This window comes from Phoxinus phoxinus (assembly GCF_949152265.1).
Source record: "Phoxinus phoxinus genome assembly, chromosome: 10".
Classification (NCBI taxonomy): Eukaryota; Metazoa; Chordata; class Actinopteri; order Cypriniformes; family Leuciscidae; genus Phoxinus; species Phoxinus phoxinus.
Window position 1 is genome coordinate 32,523,862 of NC_136885.1, and position 18,439 is coordinate 32,542,300.

Genomic DNA, 18,439 nt, shown 5'->3' on the forward strand with positions numbered 1-18,439 from the left:
TGAGCCCTGTCAATAACGGGCGGTTCGTCCAGGCCCATCACTTTTTGTAATAGTTTTGCAACGAAGGTGCTCGCTGAAACGCCTGCCTCTCGTCCTTCTTTAACCCCAAAGATGCGTAAATTACATCTCCGTGATCTCGCTTCCAAATCCTCAGCCTTTGCCGCCAAACTCACCACCTCTTTTTTCAATTCAGCCACCTGCTGCTCCAGATTAGCGATAGCATCCGAGTGAGTGTTGGCTGCAGTTTCCAAGCATGCGGTGCGCTCTTCTAGCGCGTTAGCTTTGATGTTAGTCTGATCGATTGCACCCTTCAACTCGTCCCTCAAACCACTGATTTGCTTGCGTATTTCTTAATTTTGCATCTCTGCTTTCTCATCCATTTTCGCCAGCAGTTCGTTTCTTAATGAATTTATTGCTTGCAATATAGCTGACTGCCCCGAGCTCGTGCTTTCCGCTGGTTCGCTAGATTTAGCAGCCTTCCTCAGGTCCGGCATATTTATCAGCGGCTCAACTCGATTAACAGAATAAAAACAAAAATTCTCACGTTTTATCAATGCACACAGTGTCTGTATGGCTTCAAACAACGAAAAAAGTGTCTTGTTGACGAATTTTAAGGTTCATGTGGGAGAGCTCAGTTAGACACGTCTACATCTCTTCAAGGCCCAACCGGAACTCGCCTAACAGCTGGTTTGATTTGCATTGAGAGATGATCTTATGGAAAGTACTCCATGCCAATCTCCAGGTATGGTGAAGGGTGTGTGATGATGTGGGGATATTTTAATTCCAAAGGCCAGGGGAACTTTATCAGGATGCAGAGTATCCTGGATACATATAGTAACTGGCCTTTAAAAATAAAAATCTGCCTGCCTCTATGGGAATTTAACATAGGGGTGTCCAAACTTATGCACCCTGTATTTTAAGGAAGAACATTTATTTATTTACGATACATTATTCATTCACAAAGAAAATTGGTGTCCTTAAAGGTTGGATTTTTTCTATTTTTTTAAATTTAGGCATTAAGTTCAATTTCCAAAAGATGATTTTTTATTCCTCTTTTTAGTCAACTTTAGCATGGGTGCCTAAACTTATGCATAGCACTGTAAGTTTCACTGAAACGGCTGGGATGTCTATTTCCCAGCATGCTTTGCCGATGGCACTCAAAAGGGAGAGTAAATGCTAAAATTAAGTGTAATATAATGGGGGTTTTTTTGTGCCAGACTAATGTTAAGTGGGAGATTTAGTAGTGATTCATGTTTTGTTATGCTAATTTAGAAGAATATCTGTTAATGTTGGTTTTAGGAGTTACCATCATGGTGACGAGTGGTGCATGAGCTTGATTTGAGAGCAAATAATAACTCTATATTGTTGCTTTCATACAGCAAGTTTTTCTGTATAACATACAAAGGGATAAATAAAGATTTTACTACTTACTACTACTACTACTTACTATTGCTAATATGTTAGCAAATGAGTATGTTAGTGGATTAGCTTGTTAAAGGGGTGGTATAATGCCCTTTTTCACAAGATGTAAAATAAATCTCTGATGTCCCCAGAGTGTGTGTGTGAAGTTTTAGCTCAAAATACCACACAGATATTTTTATATAGCATGTTAAAGTTGTCACTTTTTGAGGGTGAGCAAAAACGAACCGTTTTGTCTGTCCCTTTAAATGCAAATGAGCTGCTGCTACCGGCACAGGGGGCGGAGTTTCGAGAGCTTGTGTCCTTTTACCTCACACACAATTACACTGAAAATTTCAAAAACTGTTAGCCTTTTCAAACCGGATTCAGGCAATGATGGAGAGACTCAAGAAGAAGTGACAACATGTAGAAGCAACAGGACATTTCTGAACGGTTAGTTGATGAATTTATCTATCTTGTGTGTAGTTATCTTCTAGTCATTGATTAGCATATTCTGTCATGATAATCTATAAATCGTGTTCAGGGGGCGGGGTTTATGTAAAATCTAGGGTTGCTGATGTCACTAACCCGGGAGGAATGTCGTGTAGTCCCTACCAGCCGTTTGTTGTAGTCCTTAAAAAGCAATTTCTTTAAAAGCAAATATCTTCCTTTGCTTTGAACTTTGAGCGTTGTAACTTTGCAGATGTTGTTTATGATCAAACAGCAACATTACACACTAACTAAAGTTAGAAAAGTCAAATCATAATCAACCACCCCTTTAAAGCTAACTAAGTTAATACTAATAAAAGTATTCACATTGAGATTACATGAAAGTTTAAAGTTAATTGTATGAGTTAGTGTACTCAAACATTTTAATTGTTCTTAACTTGAAATATTTAAGTACAAAATAAAAATCTGCTAGTTCTGCTTACTTAAACTTTATTCGGGTTTACAGTTGGGTTAGTAAGGGGTATTTGACACCGTTCACTTTCATTTTTATGAAAGCAGCAGCAGCGTCGTTTTGTGTTCAACAGGAAAAATCAATCATATCTTGAGCATCGTGAGGATGAGTAAATGAGTACAGTCATACGATGTCAGTATGATTTCAAGTAATGTCAACTTCTGATTCAACCAGTCACATGAGTTTGGGGGCGGGGCTATCTGTGTGACTGACCAATGACAGACAGGGGGAGTGTTTGTTGAAGCTGTTGTTACTATATTTGAGCTCTGTTTGGTCTCTAGCAGAACTTGAGTTTTAACAAGCTGTTTAGTTGAAAGGGTTAATCCACTGACCCCACTATAAAGCTGTCACTGGTGCACGTCATGGTGATAGAAAGCATAGTTTATTGCCTTTCATAGCACACGCTCTGTTTGGAGTTGAAGTTATCAAGGTCATTGGAAAGCGCTGTCGTGCTTCAGTCGCGATGGCAACAGAACAGTCCCGGCCGTAACACGCCATTCCTGCTCTTTTAATGACTGGAAACTTTTCAGTGCACTTTAAATCCTCCAGGGAACACATTTTTAATTAAATTTGCACTTTTAAGAAAATGGAAAATAAGTGTGTTCATTAAAGCGATTGGAAATCTTTTCTAAGACGTACAAACACTCGCAGACGCATAAAGAGGCGCATTAAAACGTCAGCTCGGCTGTGTGGCGTTTAATGGCGGTCTGACGCACTTCATTACACGCTCTTGGATGAGACGAGGCCTCTGTCGGGCGCTGAGGTCAGAGGTCACCATCCACCAGCCTGAAGCCCAGAAGGGGCCCGTCTGCTTGGCCGGCTCTCAGAGGACTGTGGGAGCCCTTCTTTTGCATTGTGCTTGCTAAATCAGTCGGAGACGCTCTTAAACACATCTGACATTCTCCTGCTCACTGAGGAACTGACACGCACACTGCTGAGACTTCAACTTTCTCCTCTTGCATGGATGTCACTTGATGTTTTTTTGTGATTGATAGTCTAAAGAATTTTGACAAATTGCAATCTAAAAAGCAACATGATCAGCATTAACATATTTAAGTTAAAGTGTGTGATTTCTGCCTCACTAGCGCCACCACATGGCAAAATGATTGTTTTCGAGCAGGTTTCCAGAAGACTCAAAAAAGTGATTTCCTGCATGTCCGTGTTGTTTATTAAAACTAATGCTGTAAAAAAACTGTTTTCTTTCAGTCAAATACAGCTGAAATAAAGCAAAACATAAATATGAAAATAAATGGAAAATTAAGCTAAATGTATTAAACAAACTAATATAAATGACAAAAGCACATAACAAAATGACTCAAATTTAAATGAAAACTGAAAATATAATGCTAAAAGTTGATTTAAAAATAGTATATAATTAATACTAAAATAACATTAATAATATAATTAATATTTTGAAGCAAAACTGAAATTATTTGAAATATTCTTAAATTATTCTGAATTTTTAATAGATTTTTGTTTGCTTTATTATTATCATTATTATTATTATTATTATTTAATCTTAGGGTAGTTGTACCACTCTGACATTTGTTACTTAATACTCTGTGAAATTTGAAATTGCTATTTGAAATATTGAAAATAATTTTAAATTAGTTGACCATAGAGGTTTATTCAACTCTTTGTCTGTATGAATTGCATTTGGAATGTATTTTTTAATAAATGAATCAGTCTGGACAGTGAAGAATGAGCATGCCATCTCTGAGCGAGTGCAGATAGACAACAGACGCAGGGCTTTTGATCAGGACGGGTGATTCACTCGTTCAACATTTAATGAATTCGTTTGAGAGTTAAAGGGAATATTCAATAGATGACCATTTCTGACTGTCGAACACTTTCAAGTCCTGTCAGACGAGATGTAACTCAGCAAGCACATGTACTTTGACATTTTACATGAACGTACAAGTAAAAGAATGTTGTGATTAAAAGAATGTTGCTATCTGATGATACTCAGAGGTGCGAAACAAATGTTTTATCTCGAGTTATTACTTCCTTTTTTAACCCGCAAAGGTTTCTAAATGAAGTTTGATGCCATAATTAGTCATATTAGCAATGAACCTCAACCGAGCTGTGCTTTTAACTCTCTGCGGTCAAAACTGACCGAACACAGTATAAGCGTAACTTGTTTTTAAATTAAATGAATGTTCTATATTTTCTTTCAGTAATATTTATGCTTCATTATTTAGTATTCTGAGTGAATTTTTATGGTACTAGACAATATTTGCCTATAAATTATGCATTATTATTTCTATATATAAAATAATACAAATATTAGAAAAATATAATATTATACATCTTATTATTTTCAATTAATGCAGTGTTTAAGTCAAGTATTTAAAAAACAATGCACTGAAGGCAGATTGATTCATACTGTATGTAATACTATAACCACTGTAGATGCATAACCATAGGGATGTGTATAACTTCCTATACGAGGATTTTCAGACATAATTACTTTTATTAGGTTTTGCATTTGGATATATATTTATTTAGAGATTGTCAAAGACTACTTCATCATATATTTTTTTTCATATCGGAAATGCATTGCACATATTTGTTAGACTTCAAAAATTCATGTAAATATAACTTGAAATATATAATCCCTCTTATTTATTTATTTGCTTCATATACAATAATTAAGCAACTAAAAGGGTAATGAAATTCATTCATAAAACTTTAACAGTTTAATCAATCTTTTAAAATGTAATCAAATGACATAACACAGGGGAGATATAATGACAATCATTAATTTGCAACAAAACATTTGTAAACATCTTTTATATTGTGTAAATGAAAACATGGATGAAAAAATATCTTTTATGATATTTCTTTAATAATAATTTTTGAGAAGAGGATTTTGCAACATGCACACTGAAAAATAATTTGAAAAATGTTCACTCTGAAATTGCTAGTTCATTTCACAATCAATTACAACGAAATAGCAAGTAACACATTGAATTTAACATGCCATTTTGAAGTAGAAAGACTGAAAGTATTGTTCTTGTAAAACATACTCCAATAAAAAAAATTACTACTATACTTATCTTTTTTTTTTTTTTTTTACAAAAAGAAATGTAGATGTAGGCCTACTTTAGTGTAGATGTAGGCTAAATATCAAAAATGTCTCAAAAAGTTATTATTGATATTGTTAATAAATATCTATTTATCGCCCAACCCTCATCTGATGTAGTTGTGTGGGTTTGAGGATGGCAGTGTGTTTCTGAGCTGGACAAGTTCAGTCGGTTTCTACACACACACACACACACACACACACACACACACACACACACACACACACACGTGCTTTGGGCTCTTGATAAAGGCAGCGTCCTTCCATGATCTCTGATTTCTGGCGCACACACACTTGCGAATCCTCCAGGAATGGTTTTCCAAAGACATGGATTGAAATCAAGTGGGGGAAGGGCCTCACAGAAAGGAAGAAAATTCTAAATAAGAGAGTAGAAAAGGGAGAGGGAATAACAGACTGCCAGAGAGAGAGAGAGAGAGAGAGAGAGGGAGAGAGAGGGAGAGAGAGAGAGAGAGAGGTCGGACTCACTGAGATGCATGCATTATTTATTAGCAGTATGGTCAATGGGGAAAAAAAGGAAGATTAGCAGAGAAACAAGCGAGCCGGATCTGCCCTTCCTCACACACACACACACACACACACACACTTTCGTCTGCATCCCATCATCCTCCTAACCAGCATTGTGAAGCTGCTTTAAAAATGTAGTTACACTCAAGCTATGGTGAGACACCAGAGTAAAATAATGTAGATATCACTATACTTTTTTCAGTTGATTGATTACGATAAGAATTGCTAATAATATTTTTTTGTATTACAAGTTTCTGAAATGTTTAACGGTGCAAATGAGGCATTATCTGATGAAATATGCACTAATTTGCATACATTTCCAGAACAAACATCTGCACATTGGATGAAGCCAGGATCAAAATTCATGTTTGGTTTTGTTGAAGGTTTTTACAGAGGTGGATTTGGATCTCTCAATAAATCAGAATATACTGTCAACAGCCAGAATATAAACACATTTCATGTATGAAGAAACCTTCAGAATATAGATAAAACTGTAAAGTTTGGTGTATGTAAAGCTGCTGAAGTGAGATTTCTGACTCACCGCTACTAAAAGTGCACATCAGGACTGTCGCTGAAGTTTTCTCTCTCTTTTTTTTTTTGCAGGTTGACGCTGTCAGCTGTCAAGATGGGAAAAGGACAAAGAAGAAAATGAGATGGGAATGACTCGTCATGTTTATTTAAATTATTTAATTTTCGGCTGATTTGACCGTCCATGCGGGACTGAGAGCAAACGAGGCAGCGTGAATCCAGTCGAGTCCAGTTTTACCATCAGGAATGGTAACATTCCCACATCGACGGCATGCGAACGACGTTCGTTAACATCAGACCTCAAAAGGCAATTAATACGAACTGTTTGTGTGTGTAGCTACCTATGTACGAATGTATGTATGTTTGTACAGTTAAATATACATGTCTATCTAAGAGAACAAACCAAATGCCCATTAGGAAGTCACTGATGGCATTTCGCACGTCCCCTGCAATCTTCCACATTGATGGCTATGGCACGATCCCGCTGCGCACCCAATAACGGTGACGGTAATAAGGATATTGCGGTAGCAGCCTGATGGTGCACATTGACTCACTGCAGGGACTGCGCTAAAGCAATTAACACCATCACTAATCATCATCCAGGCGGATAAACACGTCCTTGAGTCTCGGTGTACGTCTGCGTGTGTGTTTAAACGAGTGTGAAACACAGGCAATACGCTTGCACTGGTGCTACTGTGCATGAGAAAGAAAGACGGTCGTCCGCGTTTGGGAATCACTCTGTGTTCGCTGTTCCTTCCGAAGGCCCATGACAATCTTATAATGAATTGCACTTGCTAAATGATCATTCAAATTACCCGAAGCATTACTTTGAACTGTTAAAGGATGTTCACACAGGACTTGTTCTCGAATTCTTTCATTTTTTGGTGTGAATCGTATGTCTGTGCTAGATGGACATGTATCTCATTGCATGAGCGTTGAGCGAACATTTATGCACTTTGTAGATGCTTTTATCCAGCTTGCATTGCATTTAAAGTATACATTTAATGTGTTCATGCATTCCCTGAGATTGGAACCCATGATCTTGACGTTGCTCTACTTTTTTAACTAAAGGAATGATTTAGCTTTCAATTTAAGATATGTCAAGTTAAACGCCTGTATTGTTAAAATTATGGGTACCATCATTATGTTCCGGTTCAAATTTGCCCTAATGGAATTCACCAACAATCACTCTATGAAAAAAATTTAAATAATAATACAATAAATAAAATCTAAAACAGTATATCTAACAGTAAATCTTTAGCATTAATACTTCTCCAAACATTTCAAAAAACTTAAAAGTAACCATGATAAACTGTATTTTTTTCCACAAAATGTGAATATTATTTGTAAAAAATACATTTGAACTCTTTCCCCGCCGGTGTTTTTGAAAAAAAGTTGATAATTTTCACAAAAGTGTCATGGCCCCCAGAATATATTGATGTATAAATCTGAGAAAATTACATTTTTGTCCTAGTCTACTTCCAGATGGGATTCAGAACGATGATTAAAACATATATGGTGTAAGTTAGATCGAGTCCATCAACACCCTCAAAGCTTCACAATCATTACCTGGGTCGATATTTCATTCTGTAACTTTAGGCAGTTTTGATTTATATGCTGTTTAATGTTGATGATCACGTTATTTTACATATGCATCTGCTTACATATGCTATCGCATATTCCCAAAGCTCAAACAGTAGAGCATGGCGCTAGCAATGGCAAGATCATGGTTCGACTCCCAGCTAAATTAGCATGCATGAACTGATAAGAAGTTACACCTTTATGGCAATGTACATTTCTTTGAATAAAAGCGTCTGCCAAATGCATACATGTAAATGTATATACCCTCAGATGTAGTTGAGGACCTTTTTATTTTGGGTCTGTGCACCTGACTTTAACCTTAAAATCTGTTTAAAATTGAAAACATCACAACCGTAATAGAAATTGTGTATGCACATTCCACAACACCTCAAAGTGTCGAAACTTTGCATGACCCTAAATGAGAAATAGTCACGCAAATTCAAGAAAAAATCCTGCTTTATCAGTATTTCTGACAGCTCAGAATTTCTGACCCACAAAAAAAGTATTGTGGGTCAAATTGACCCAGAATACCATTTCTATTCCACTATATCCAGCTGTTTTTAACAGCAAGAATGCGTTGTGTTTGAACAGCCACTTAAAGTTTCAGATTATTGCTGAAGCTAATGCATTTCTCAAGACGTAAGATTTCCCAAAGTGCACTACTCTCTCAGCCTGCGTTTCTGATCGCAGTTCTCAGAACGCCAGCGCACAATACTGATACTGCTCTTCCTGTTCATGTCCGTACAGTTTGGTTTGATCAAGTGAGCAACATAATGAGATCATCTACATTTGACTACGGTATTTTCTCTTTCTGTCAGTATATTGTAAAACAAGAGCTAATTGAACAATAGCAATCTTTTGGCCCTGCACTGTTAACATGGTTCGAATGAAGAAGTAAAATGAGTTCAGATTTGTACAGTAATGCCATTGGAGACATCACCTTGTCTAGACAGATTGTTTAATAGGTCGAAAGCGGATGGAATGTGTGCAGACGTGCATGTCCAGTGACACATTATCAGTTATTATACAGTACAAGTCCAGACATGATCAATTTTTATTATATTATTCATATTTGTACTTCTTGAGTCAGCTTTAGTCATAATAGTGTGACTAACGGTCAGAGTATTAGTTAAAGAGCAATGGTGTTTATGGGATTTAAAAGGTCGTCGCCTACTGCGAATGCACTTTTCAACATATTTGTGCAACATTCCAGCTAATAAGGTCACATTTCTGCACCTGTACATTTGGTAAGGCCACATACACACCGCACAGCCTAAGTATCAGTCGGTATCGAGTCGCTCTGGAATTCGAAATGGTTGATATGTTGATAATCGCAGCAACATTTCGGTGTGTCATGGCTGTAAACAAGAAACATGGAGTCAAACCTGTTTGCTTTCAGCTGACTAAAGAAATGTTAGGAGCTGAACATATTTTAATGTATTTTTGCTCCCAATTCACTGAAGGAATTATGCACTAAAATACGACGGAGTGAATCCAATGACTCAGAAGTGGAGTGACACCCTTTTTAATCTGCAGTGTGAACGTGGTTTTATTCAACTAACCGGTTTATACTTGGAACTTCGTCTCATCCATATTTTCAGAGTAACCTGCTGAAGTGAAGAGACTGTTTTAAAGAGAGCTGTAATTCTGTCAGAAGCCAGCGTAACGGGGCCACATTAACGTCTCCACACCTGTTGCGACATCACTGGATTCCAGCCAGTATTAGCAGCCCAATAATAATTTTCCATGCAACGTGCGTGCTTTAAACATGTAAGAGCTCCTCCTGCCTTTGTGGCAGACACAGCCTTGCATGCAAAACCACATGCTGTATTTTAGGTGCGTAGAGTTTCTCCTTTTTTTGTGCTGGGCGAGAAAAACGTATGAGACTTGGAATGGAGAAAATAGAAGTAATAATAATATTATTGCACATTTAGCACTGTGACGAACACACAAATCACAAACGAAAAAAGAAGACATCATGTTTGCATAATCATTGGCGCTTGCTTCAAAGTTGGTTATTAAATCGATATATATATATATAAATGTGTAAATCTACCATGAAAAGGGAACAGCTTTAGATTCCCGGTTTGCTCTATTGGACATGCTATGGAATGTGCTGTCAATACCATGCTATTCACTGAATCTTTAATTCATCTGTGAATATTTAATCTTTTTTGTAATCTTTGTTATATACTAGGCTGTATATAGTATATGACGAGGGGTCGAGACGCCAGTGTGACGCTTCAACGGTCTTGACTAATTCATATTCCGTATATATATATATATACTGGTTGGGGAAAAGGCGTCGAGGTTGGACATTGCATCCCGCTGTGCTGAACACTGAATCTGTGTTTTTGCTTCACTTGCCTATATATTTTGTTCTTTTTGTAAGATGCACTGAAATAATGCAGAATTTTGACAAACAGTTCTGGAACCTAGAAGTGTAACTGGTCACTTTATAACAAACGAAACGTAGAATATATTAGAGTAGTAATTGCATTATTTGTTAGAAACTGTATGTAATGTTATGGAAGATGTAATGTCCTTCTGTAAATGTTGTTTATCGTTGTTTTACCTGAAATAAATAAAGTTTATTAATGCTTCAAACCAACCACCCTTTTCACAATTGAACCACATAAGTGATGATTTTGGAGATCTGTGCATTGATTTAAATAGAGGATGGCTTTGGCATGTGACTAATCTCAACTAGTTTTAACTATATTAACAAACTGAGATTAAAAAGTAATGGCTTTTGCTTTTGCATTTGTTTAACCCTTTCATGCATGAATTATACAATTTGTTTTTATTGTAGCACTTTATTTTACAGTCCTGTTTCCCACTGTGTACTTATTACAGTAATTACAATAACTGGATAATAATAGGTAACCCTGAACCTAACCTTAACCCCTGTAGTTGCCTTATATTACAGTATTTTCTGAGGTAAGTACACATACTGTAAAAATAAAGTGCACCCCTTTTTATTGCTCTTAGGGCACGAAAAACAAGATTTGAAGAGCAAAGAGATTTTCAGATCTCCACTTGAGTGGACGGTATGAGTTTTTGTTTTTAACTGAAGAGATACTGTATTAAACATAATACAGTAATACAACTGTGTATTTAACAAACCAATGAGTATATGCAAAAAAATATATAATAAACTTTCACTTATTGCAAAAGCCATTTAGTTAGTTCCCGTTCGCCCAGCTGACGGAGAAGCACTTCATACACGTTGAACTTTGCGAGTCTTGGATATCCGAACATGAGGACGTGATTCCATCACAGATCTACAACCGGTGAAGGTACAAACGCTCACGTTTCCTCTGATTTACTAGAGTATGTTGATTTACCCTTATTATTTTAATTATGTTCAAAATGGGCAAATTTCTACCGTAATGCTCCTCTCTGAGAAACTTCAGACTGAAAACTACATCTATTGATGTTTTCAGACAGTGAAAAAACTAGCGATCAGGGACCGGTTGCATAAACTGAAGACTCTTACTAGTTATTCATCAAATTGTTTCTGTTAGACTTCATAACTTAAAGCTACATAAAAACGTAGATTGGTCTAATTTGTTACCAAGAAGTATGAGTGATGACCCCTAACTAACTGCTAGTTGGCCATACTAGTTCTTAAGACATCTTAACTGTGCAACTGGCTCCAGGGGTTTTCCATCCCATCTGAAATAAGCAGTGTTAGAGGGAACGCATTCAAGTATCATGTAATCAGATTACTTTTTTTGATGTAACGAGTAAAGTAAATAGCAAGAATACATTACGTATCAGATTTTTTGACATAACTTCAAATTACATTCTAATAACACAAATACGTCTATCTACAGCCAAAAAAAACTTTTTTTCAGGATAGAAGGAATGGATGGATATTCCAGAGCAATTTGGCATTTCTAACTGGCTGTCGGCCAACTTGGTTTGAAGTAAAATAAAAATCCACATGCAATGGCTTGCCACTTGGTGGCACAGGATGATGCGCTCGTGTTCACTGTAGACCAGGGGTGGGCAATTAATTTGCCCAAGGGGCCACATGAGAAACTGGGGCGGTTATAGAGGGCCGGACCAATACACTTAACTCAGTTCTGCCCAATATATTACATCTCTCTCAAAAAAGAAAAACAGTAAATGAAATTCATTAAATTAACACAACACACAATTATATAACTATTTAATTAACATTCACAAAAACTTTCTTTTTTTAGCTGACATGTTTAAGGGCTAACGGTAAACTCGCATTTCTTGAACGCTGTCCTGCATGAGCGCGAATACAGTTGAGTGAAGGTGCATGTCACACACACTGTGACTGACGTAAATAAAATAAACAAAATCAGTTGCCTTGACAGCAGTCCATAACTTTTGGCACTCTAGCGGTTATTAAACAGAACTGCATGCGTATTGCGGAAGAACATTGCAGCCGGAACTACTTCTCTCATGTCTATGACGAGTCACTCAGGGACAGTGTTACTCTGCAGCGGTGCCGACTCGACCGGCCTAAAATAGTCCGAATATAAACACTGATTATAGGTGTACCATAGTGATTCAGGATAAGACACAAACACGGTTTGGAACATTGATTCATGATGTACACACTCAATATCTAATTTGTTATATATTGAGAAAATAAAAAAAATTACGGACTTTTATTTACCAATTACATTACGTGGGCCGGTCAAGGATAGCCAGAGGGCCTGATGTGGCCCGGGGGCCGTACAATGCCCAGGTCTGCTGTAGACGTTGGTGTGTAACAATGATATCAAAACAATAAGAAAGAAAATGTCTTTTTGAATAGCTGGTTAAGTCAAACGAGGAACTCAAGGACTGAGAGGAAAAGGTTCACAGACATTATCAGTGAGTTTACATCGAGAACACTAGTTCTTGACTCAACTTTAAAGAGCCCTTTATGCCAAAAAGGTTCTGCTGTATTGCATAATACTTTCATGTTTAACAGGTTATTTAAATGTTTCCTCTAGTGATAAACAAGCTGCTCAATTCATAAAATTGAATTAAAATTAAAGTGAATTAAAACTAAACAAATCAATTAAAACTAAATCCATAAAATTATCCCATGATAGGAACCCCTAAAAGGTTCTATATATGAAGTGACTGACAGAAGCTTTTAAGGTTTATAGAACCTTTTCTTCTATTATATATTGGGTTTAGCTCTCTGAATTGTGCACAAATGAAGGTCCATTATGAGCGACAGAACTGGTTCAGCATTTCTTGCATGTTATCATACAAAATGGAAAATGAATATTTACTCATGCAAAAGTTGTTTTGTATTCCAGCCAGTATCCAGACTCTTAGTGAAGGCTGTCTTTACATTCCCCTGTCATAGCAAATCATGTTCCTCTCATTTCTCTTACAGACACACACAGTGACCAATAGGAAGACAGCAGTCTGAGCTTCAGCTTAGGGGCCGTCTCTGTTTTTGTACACTGCAAGCTGATCGTGTTCGCTGACTTTTAGAAGTATGCAGATGGTCAGTAGTCTATAATTATTGGCTGTGTGTGTGTATACGGTAAAAACATTTCACAGCTTTATGTCATGTACAATATGCATTTAGCAGATGCTTTTATCCTAAGTGACCTTCATTGCATTGAAGGGACCATTCATCAGTTCTTTTCAAAACAAAATTGCAAATGTTTTTAAGAGCTTCTGTAAAAATCTGCACTAATGAGTATAATGCCACAATTTATAAAGTGATTTTAATAACTTCCCAGGCAGCAATTGTTACATTTATTGTATAAAATACATGTTTGTATGAAAATGTAAATTATCTATACAGTCTAAAATTACTATATCTATAATAAGCATAATTTATACTTGTTATCATTGTGTACCGTAGCCATTTTTATTCGATGGAAATGAAAACAAAGCTGTGTTTGGGATTGAGATTTTGTTAATGTATTTTCAATGTTTCATCAACAATCAACCAGTGATGCGCACAGTGTAACGCAATACATGAAACGTCATGATGAGGTCATATGACAATGTCAAATCAAGTCAAGACTGTGATGTCAAAGTTCAAATATAATTTCAGCTGTAAAGCAAGCAATAAGACAATTGTCAAATGTGTCATCATTACTCCGTTCAGTATTGATGCAATACTTGTACTTGCTGCATTACATTTTTAAGTACAATCAACTTGTGTGTGTAAGTCATTTCAACTTAAATGACATTAAACTGACTTAAAAATGACGCATATCATATTTAAAAAAATATTTTTTACAAATGACAGCATGCATTACTAATGAAAGTTCATTAGTAATGAAGCAAATTGGTGTTATTATTTAGCTCAATGTACTTTAAGCTTGGATCTCATCCTTTAAATCGATATTAAAGAATATTAAGTGTCTTTTTAAACCCCATGAGCAAAACAAAGGCAACAATGCAGCATATATATGCAGCATATATAAGCAAAAGTTGACAAGACAAATAGCAGCATTCTCTTTGACTTATTGTTCTTCTATCTAAAGTGAGCAGATAAAATGCGTTCCCTTCGACAACCCTATACACTCAAAGAACAAACGTTAAAAGAACGTAAAAAGAACGCAAAACGAACCACAAGCGAAAGAAATCCCGACGCTCCCTAACACGAGCCATCTGTCCGTAAACCCCGCCCGCGTTTCGCTTATGAACAGCAGACAGCGGGGCGCCTGGAAACAGGTTTGAACAGCTCACAGAAACTCTGACTCCACACAGCGCGAGTCTTTATTCTTGTCAGGCATTTGTGTGCTTTTCTTTTCTTCGCTCGTTCCGTAATCCGAGGAGCAGCGTCTGGGGCGCCGCCGCACTTTCCTAAAAGTTTGTCCGGAGTAAAAGCCCGTTTGACAGGATAAATCAACAATAGGAGGAAGAGCGCTGGCGCAAAAGGAGACAAACCGCAGAAGGAAAGTATGGCCGCGCGCGATGCGTCCGCGCTCTTCCTGCTCGCCTTTGGAATATTGGGAGTGAGCGCGCAGTACGGAGACCGCGGCATGTCGATTCCCGAGCACGGCTTCTGCCAGCCCATCTCCATCCCTCTGTGCACGGACATCGCGTACAACGAGACCATTATGCCCAATCTCCTCGGCCACATGAACCAGGAGGACGCGGGGCTGGAGGTGCACCAGTTCTACCCGCTCGTCAAAGTGCAATGCTCGCCGGACCTCAAGTTCTTCCTGTGCTCCATGTACGCGCCGGTGTGCACGGTGCTGGAGCAAGCGCTACCGCCGTGCCGCTCGCTGTGTGAGCGCGCGCGTCAGGGCTGCGAGGCTCTCATGAACAAATTCGGCTTCCAGTGGCCAGAGAGTCTCGCGTGCGAATCGTTCCCGGTGCACGGCAGAGAGCTGTGCGTGGGTCAGAACACCTCGAGCGCGCCCGTCAACCCGACGCCAGATGTGACACAAGCGACACCCGACCACAACCAAAAGGGGCGTTTTAAATGCCCGGCGTCGCTAAAAGTGCCGCCGTACCTCAACTACCACTTTCTGGGTGAGGAGAACTGCGGCGCGCCATGCGAACCCAAAAAACTCCACGGGATGATGTACTTCAGCGAGGACGAGCAGAAGTTCGCGAGGATTTGGATCGGGATTTGGTCGGTTTTGTGCTGCGCGTCCACTTTGTTCACCGTCCTGACTTATTTGGTGGACATGAAGCGCTTCAGTTACCCGGAGAGACCCATTATATTCCTCTCCGGGTGTTACACGATGGTGTCCATCGCGTACATCGCCGGGTTTCTGCTAGAAGACAAAGTGGTTTGCAACGAACAATTTGACAATGAGTTCCGGACGGTGGTGCAGGGCACCAAAAAAGAAGGCTGCACCATTCTGTTCATGATGCTGTACTTCTTCAGCATGTCCAGCTCCATCTGGTGGGTCATTCTGGCGCTCACCTGGTTTCTCGCGGCCGGGATGAAATGGGGCCACGAGGCCATCGAAGCGAACTCCCAGTACTTCCACCTGGCGGCGTGGGCAGTCCCGGCCATCAAGACCATCACCATCCTGGCGGTGGGTCAAGTGGATGGAGATGTCCTGAGCGGAGTCTGCTTCGTGGGCATCAACAGTGTGGACGCGCTCCGCGGCTTCGTCCTCGCGCCCCTGTTCGTCTACCTGTTCATCGGCACCTCGTTCCTCCTGGCGGGGTTCGTGTCTCTGTTCCGCATCAGGACCATCATGAAGCACGACGGCACCAAGACGGAGAAGCTGGAGAAGCTGATGGTGCGCATCGGCATCTTCAGCGTCCTGTACACGGTTCCGGCCACCATCGTGATCGCGTGCTACTTCTACGAACAGGCCTTTCGCGCGCAGTGGGAACAAACCTGGAGCGCGCAGTCGTGCAAGACGTACGCGGTGCCGTGTCCCGCGCACAACCCGCAAATGAACCCGGATTTCACGGTGTTTATGATCAAGTACCTGATGACACTGATTGTGGGAATCACATCTGGATTCTGGATATGGTCCGGAAAGACGCTGAATTCATGGAGAAAGTTCTACACGAGACTGGCAAACAGCAAACATGGAGAAACAACAGTGTGACGAACTGCTTTTTTTTATCCGTCACTTTTTTTCTGATGGAAAAACAACTGTTTAAACAGATGTACATAAACATTGTGATTTTTTTTGTAAGTATATATTTGTATTTAAATCTCACGTGGATGTTCTTTTTTTAATCAAAGGAACTTTTTTTGGACAGACCGCATTGTTTTGGAGATTATTTATGCCTTTTCTCTTGGAATGTTCTGGGTGGGGATCTGTTTTTTAAGCCTGTATGTAAAACTGTGTCTTTTTTTATCGACATCAGTGTTTCCACGGGCAAATATTCAAACTGCTTTTTTTACATGCAAATAATGCAGATATAATAATAATGTGTGTGAATTGTGCACCCAGCACTTACGGCTGCATATCATGGAAAGAATTGAGCTTTAAATTAAAGCTTTGTGACTGAGATTTGTCTGAGTGCAGATGAATTATAGTTCTGGAATGTTTTATGGAGGCTGAGAACAAAAACAGCGCTCATGGTTGATGTGTGCTGGAAAATCTGCTTGACCCAGCACGAACTGGTTTGCTGGTCTCCCAATCTGGTCTGGCTCGGAGAGCAGCAATCTCAGGCTGTTTTAAAATGTTTCTAAGATGTAAAGTCAAGTGCCTTTTTTCATTTTGGAGCAGCATTGGGCTCAGGCCTGCACTTTTGTTTAACTCAAAGAAATGTACGTGTTTCTTCAGTCTGTAATGATGCTTCTGAAGGCTTTGTGTTCTCCAATGGCTCTTTTGCACAGAAGTACCTCGATATATACAGCTAGAACAGGACGGATGGTGTTTGCAATGCACTTCTCAAATAGTTTAATGTCTATTGGTATCGCAACTAATCCATGAATATGATGTGAAAATTGGCATGTCGACTCTCTGGTGCGAATGTGTAGCGATGAACCGGCCGATATTTGGCCCTTTTGAGATGGTCAGCAGCGCTAACCGTGTCCGCTCGTCCTGTTTGTCATCTCTAAAATCTACCGGCAGGCGTGCTGATGGACAATGCAGTTTGTTTTCAGATTTTTGAGTAATGCTGCATTTCATTTCTGGTTATCGGTATCAACATCAGCCATTAAAACCCCCACATCGGTCAAGCACTACATATAATTCACATCAACCTGTTCATAATCCTTCATGGTTTGTCACGTCATCGTGTGCTTTTGTTTATGCCCTTTACTGATCATGAGAAAATGTTGATTGTTTATGGCAAATATCTCATGCAAATGAATGTTTTTGTTTTTCCAAAGGAAAATGCACATGGCGATTGCGTAAAGCACTGGCTGATAGAGACCTGCTCTATAACTCCTGTTCTGTTGAGATGCGTCATGCATGAATCTGACATGTATTTAATCACTCTAGCATTACAGTTTTCTACACCGGTGACGTCTGTTATTTTCTGCTTTCTCATACTTCTGTGATACTATCAAAAAACCCTTTATATTTATAGACAATAGTTTATATTATTCACTTCTTTAAAGAATAAACTTCTCATTTGTACAAAATGTTTCTTTGCTTTGGCAAGTGAGTTTGTTTTGATGGCTGATTTATTTTCTTTTATGTTTTCCCAAAAATGTAAATCTGAAATCTTCAGAACACAAATGAAGATCTTTTTGGATGAAATCTGAGAGCTTTCTGTCCCTCCATTGACAGCTACGCAACTACCACAAGTTCATAAAGAGATTGTAAAACTAATCCATGAATTGAGCGGTTTAGTTAAAAAATTCTGAAGAGACTTGGTTGCTTTATATGATGAACAGATTGAATTTAGACTTTTATTCACATTCATCAACTCACACATCAGTTGTGGTACACAGAAGCTCAAGCATGTTCACTTGTGCGAGAACC

At 38.7% G+C, this 18,439-nt stretch overlaps 2 protein-coding genes across 7 annotated transcripts in view; both read left to right on the forward strand.

Moving 5' to 3' along the window:
- cdk14 (cyclin dependent kinase 14) overlaps positions 1-10,687 on the forward strand; it is a 180,191-nt gene extending 169,504 nt beyond the window's left edge. For all 6 annotated transcript variants that reach the window (XM_079625391.1, XM_079625397.1, XM_079625395.1 and 3 more), the window contains one exon: positions 6,573-10,687. The gene's annotated coding sequence lies outside the window, so the exon portion shown is untranslated. The remainder of the gene's footprint in view (positions 1-6,572) is intronic.
- A 3,095-nt stretch (positions 10,688-13,782) lies between these two features.
- fzd1 (frizzled class receptor 1) lies at positions 13,783-18,127 on the forward strand. Its single transcript, XM_079624867.1, has one exon. It carries the CDS (start codon positions 14,984-14,986, stop codon positions 16,601-16,603), a length of 1,620 nt encoding a protein of 539 aa, XP_079480993.1. The 5' UTR covers positions 13,783-14,983; the 3' UTR covers positions 16,604-18,127.
- Positions 18,128-18,439: the final 312 nt, after the last annotated feature.

Excerpts from the sequence above, each read along its gene's own strand:
- fzd1 (XM_079624867.1), top strand. The coding sequence starts at position 14,984 with ATGGCCGCGCGCGATGCGTCCGCGCTCTTCCTGCTCGCCTTTGGAATA.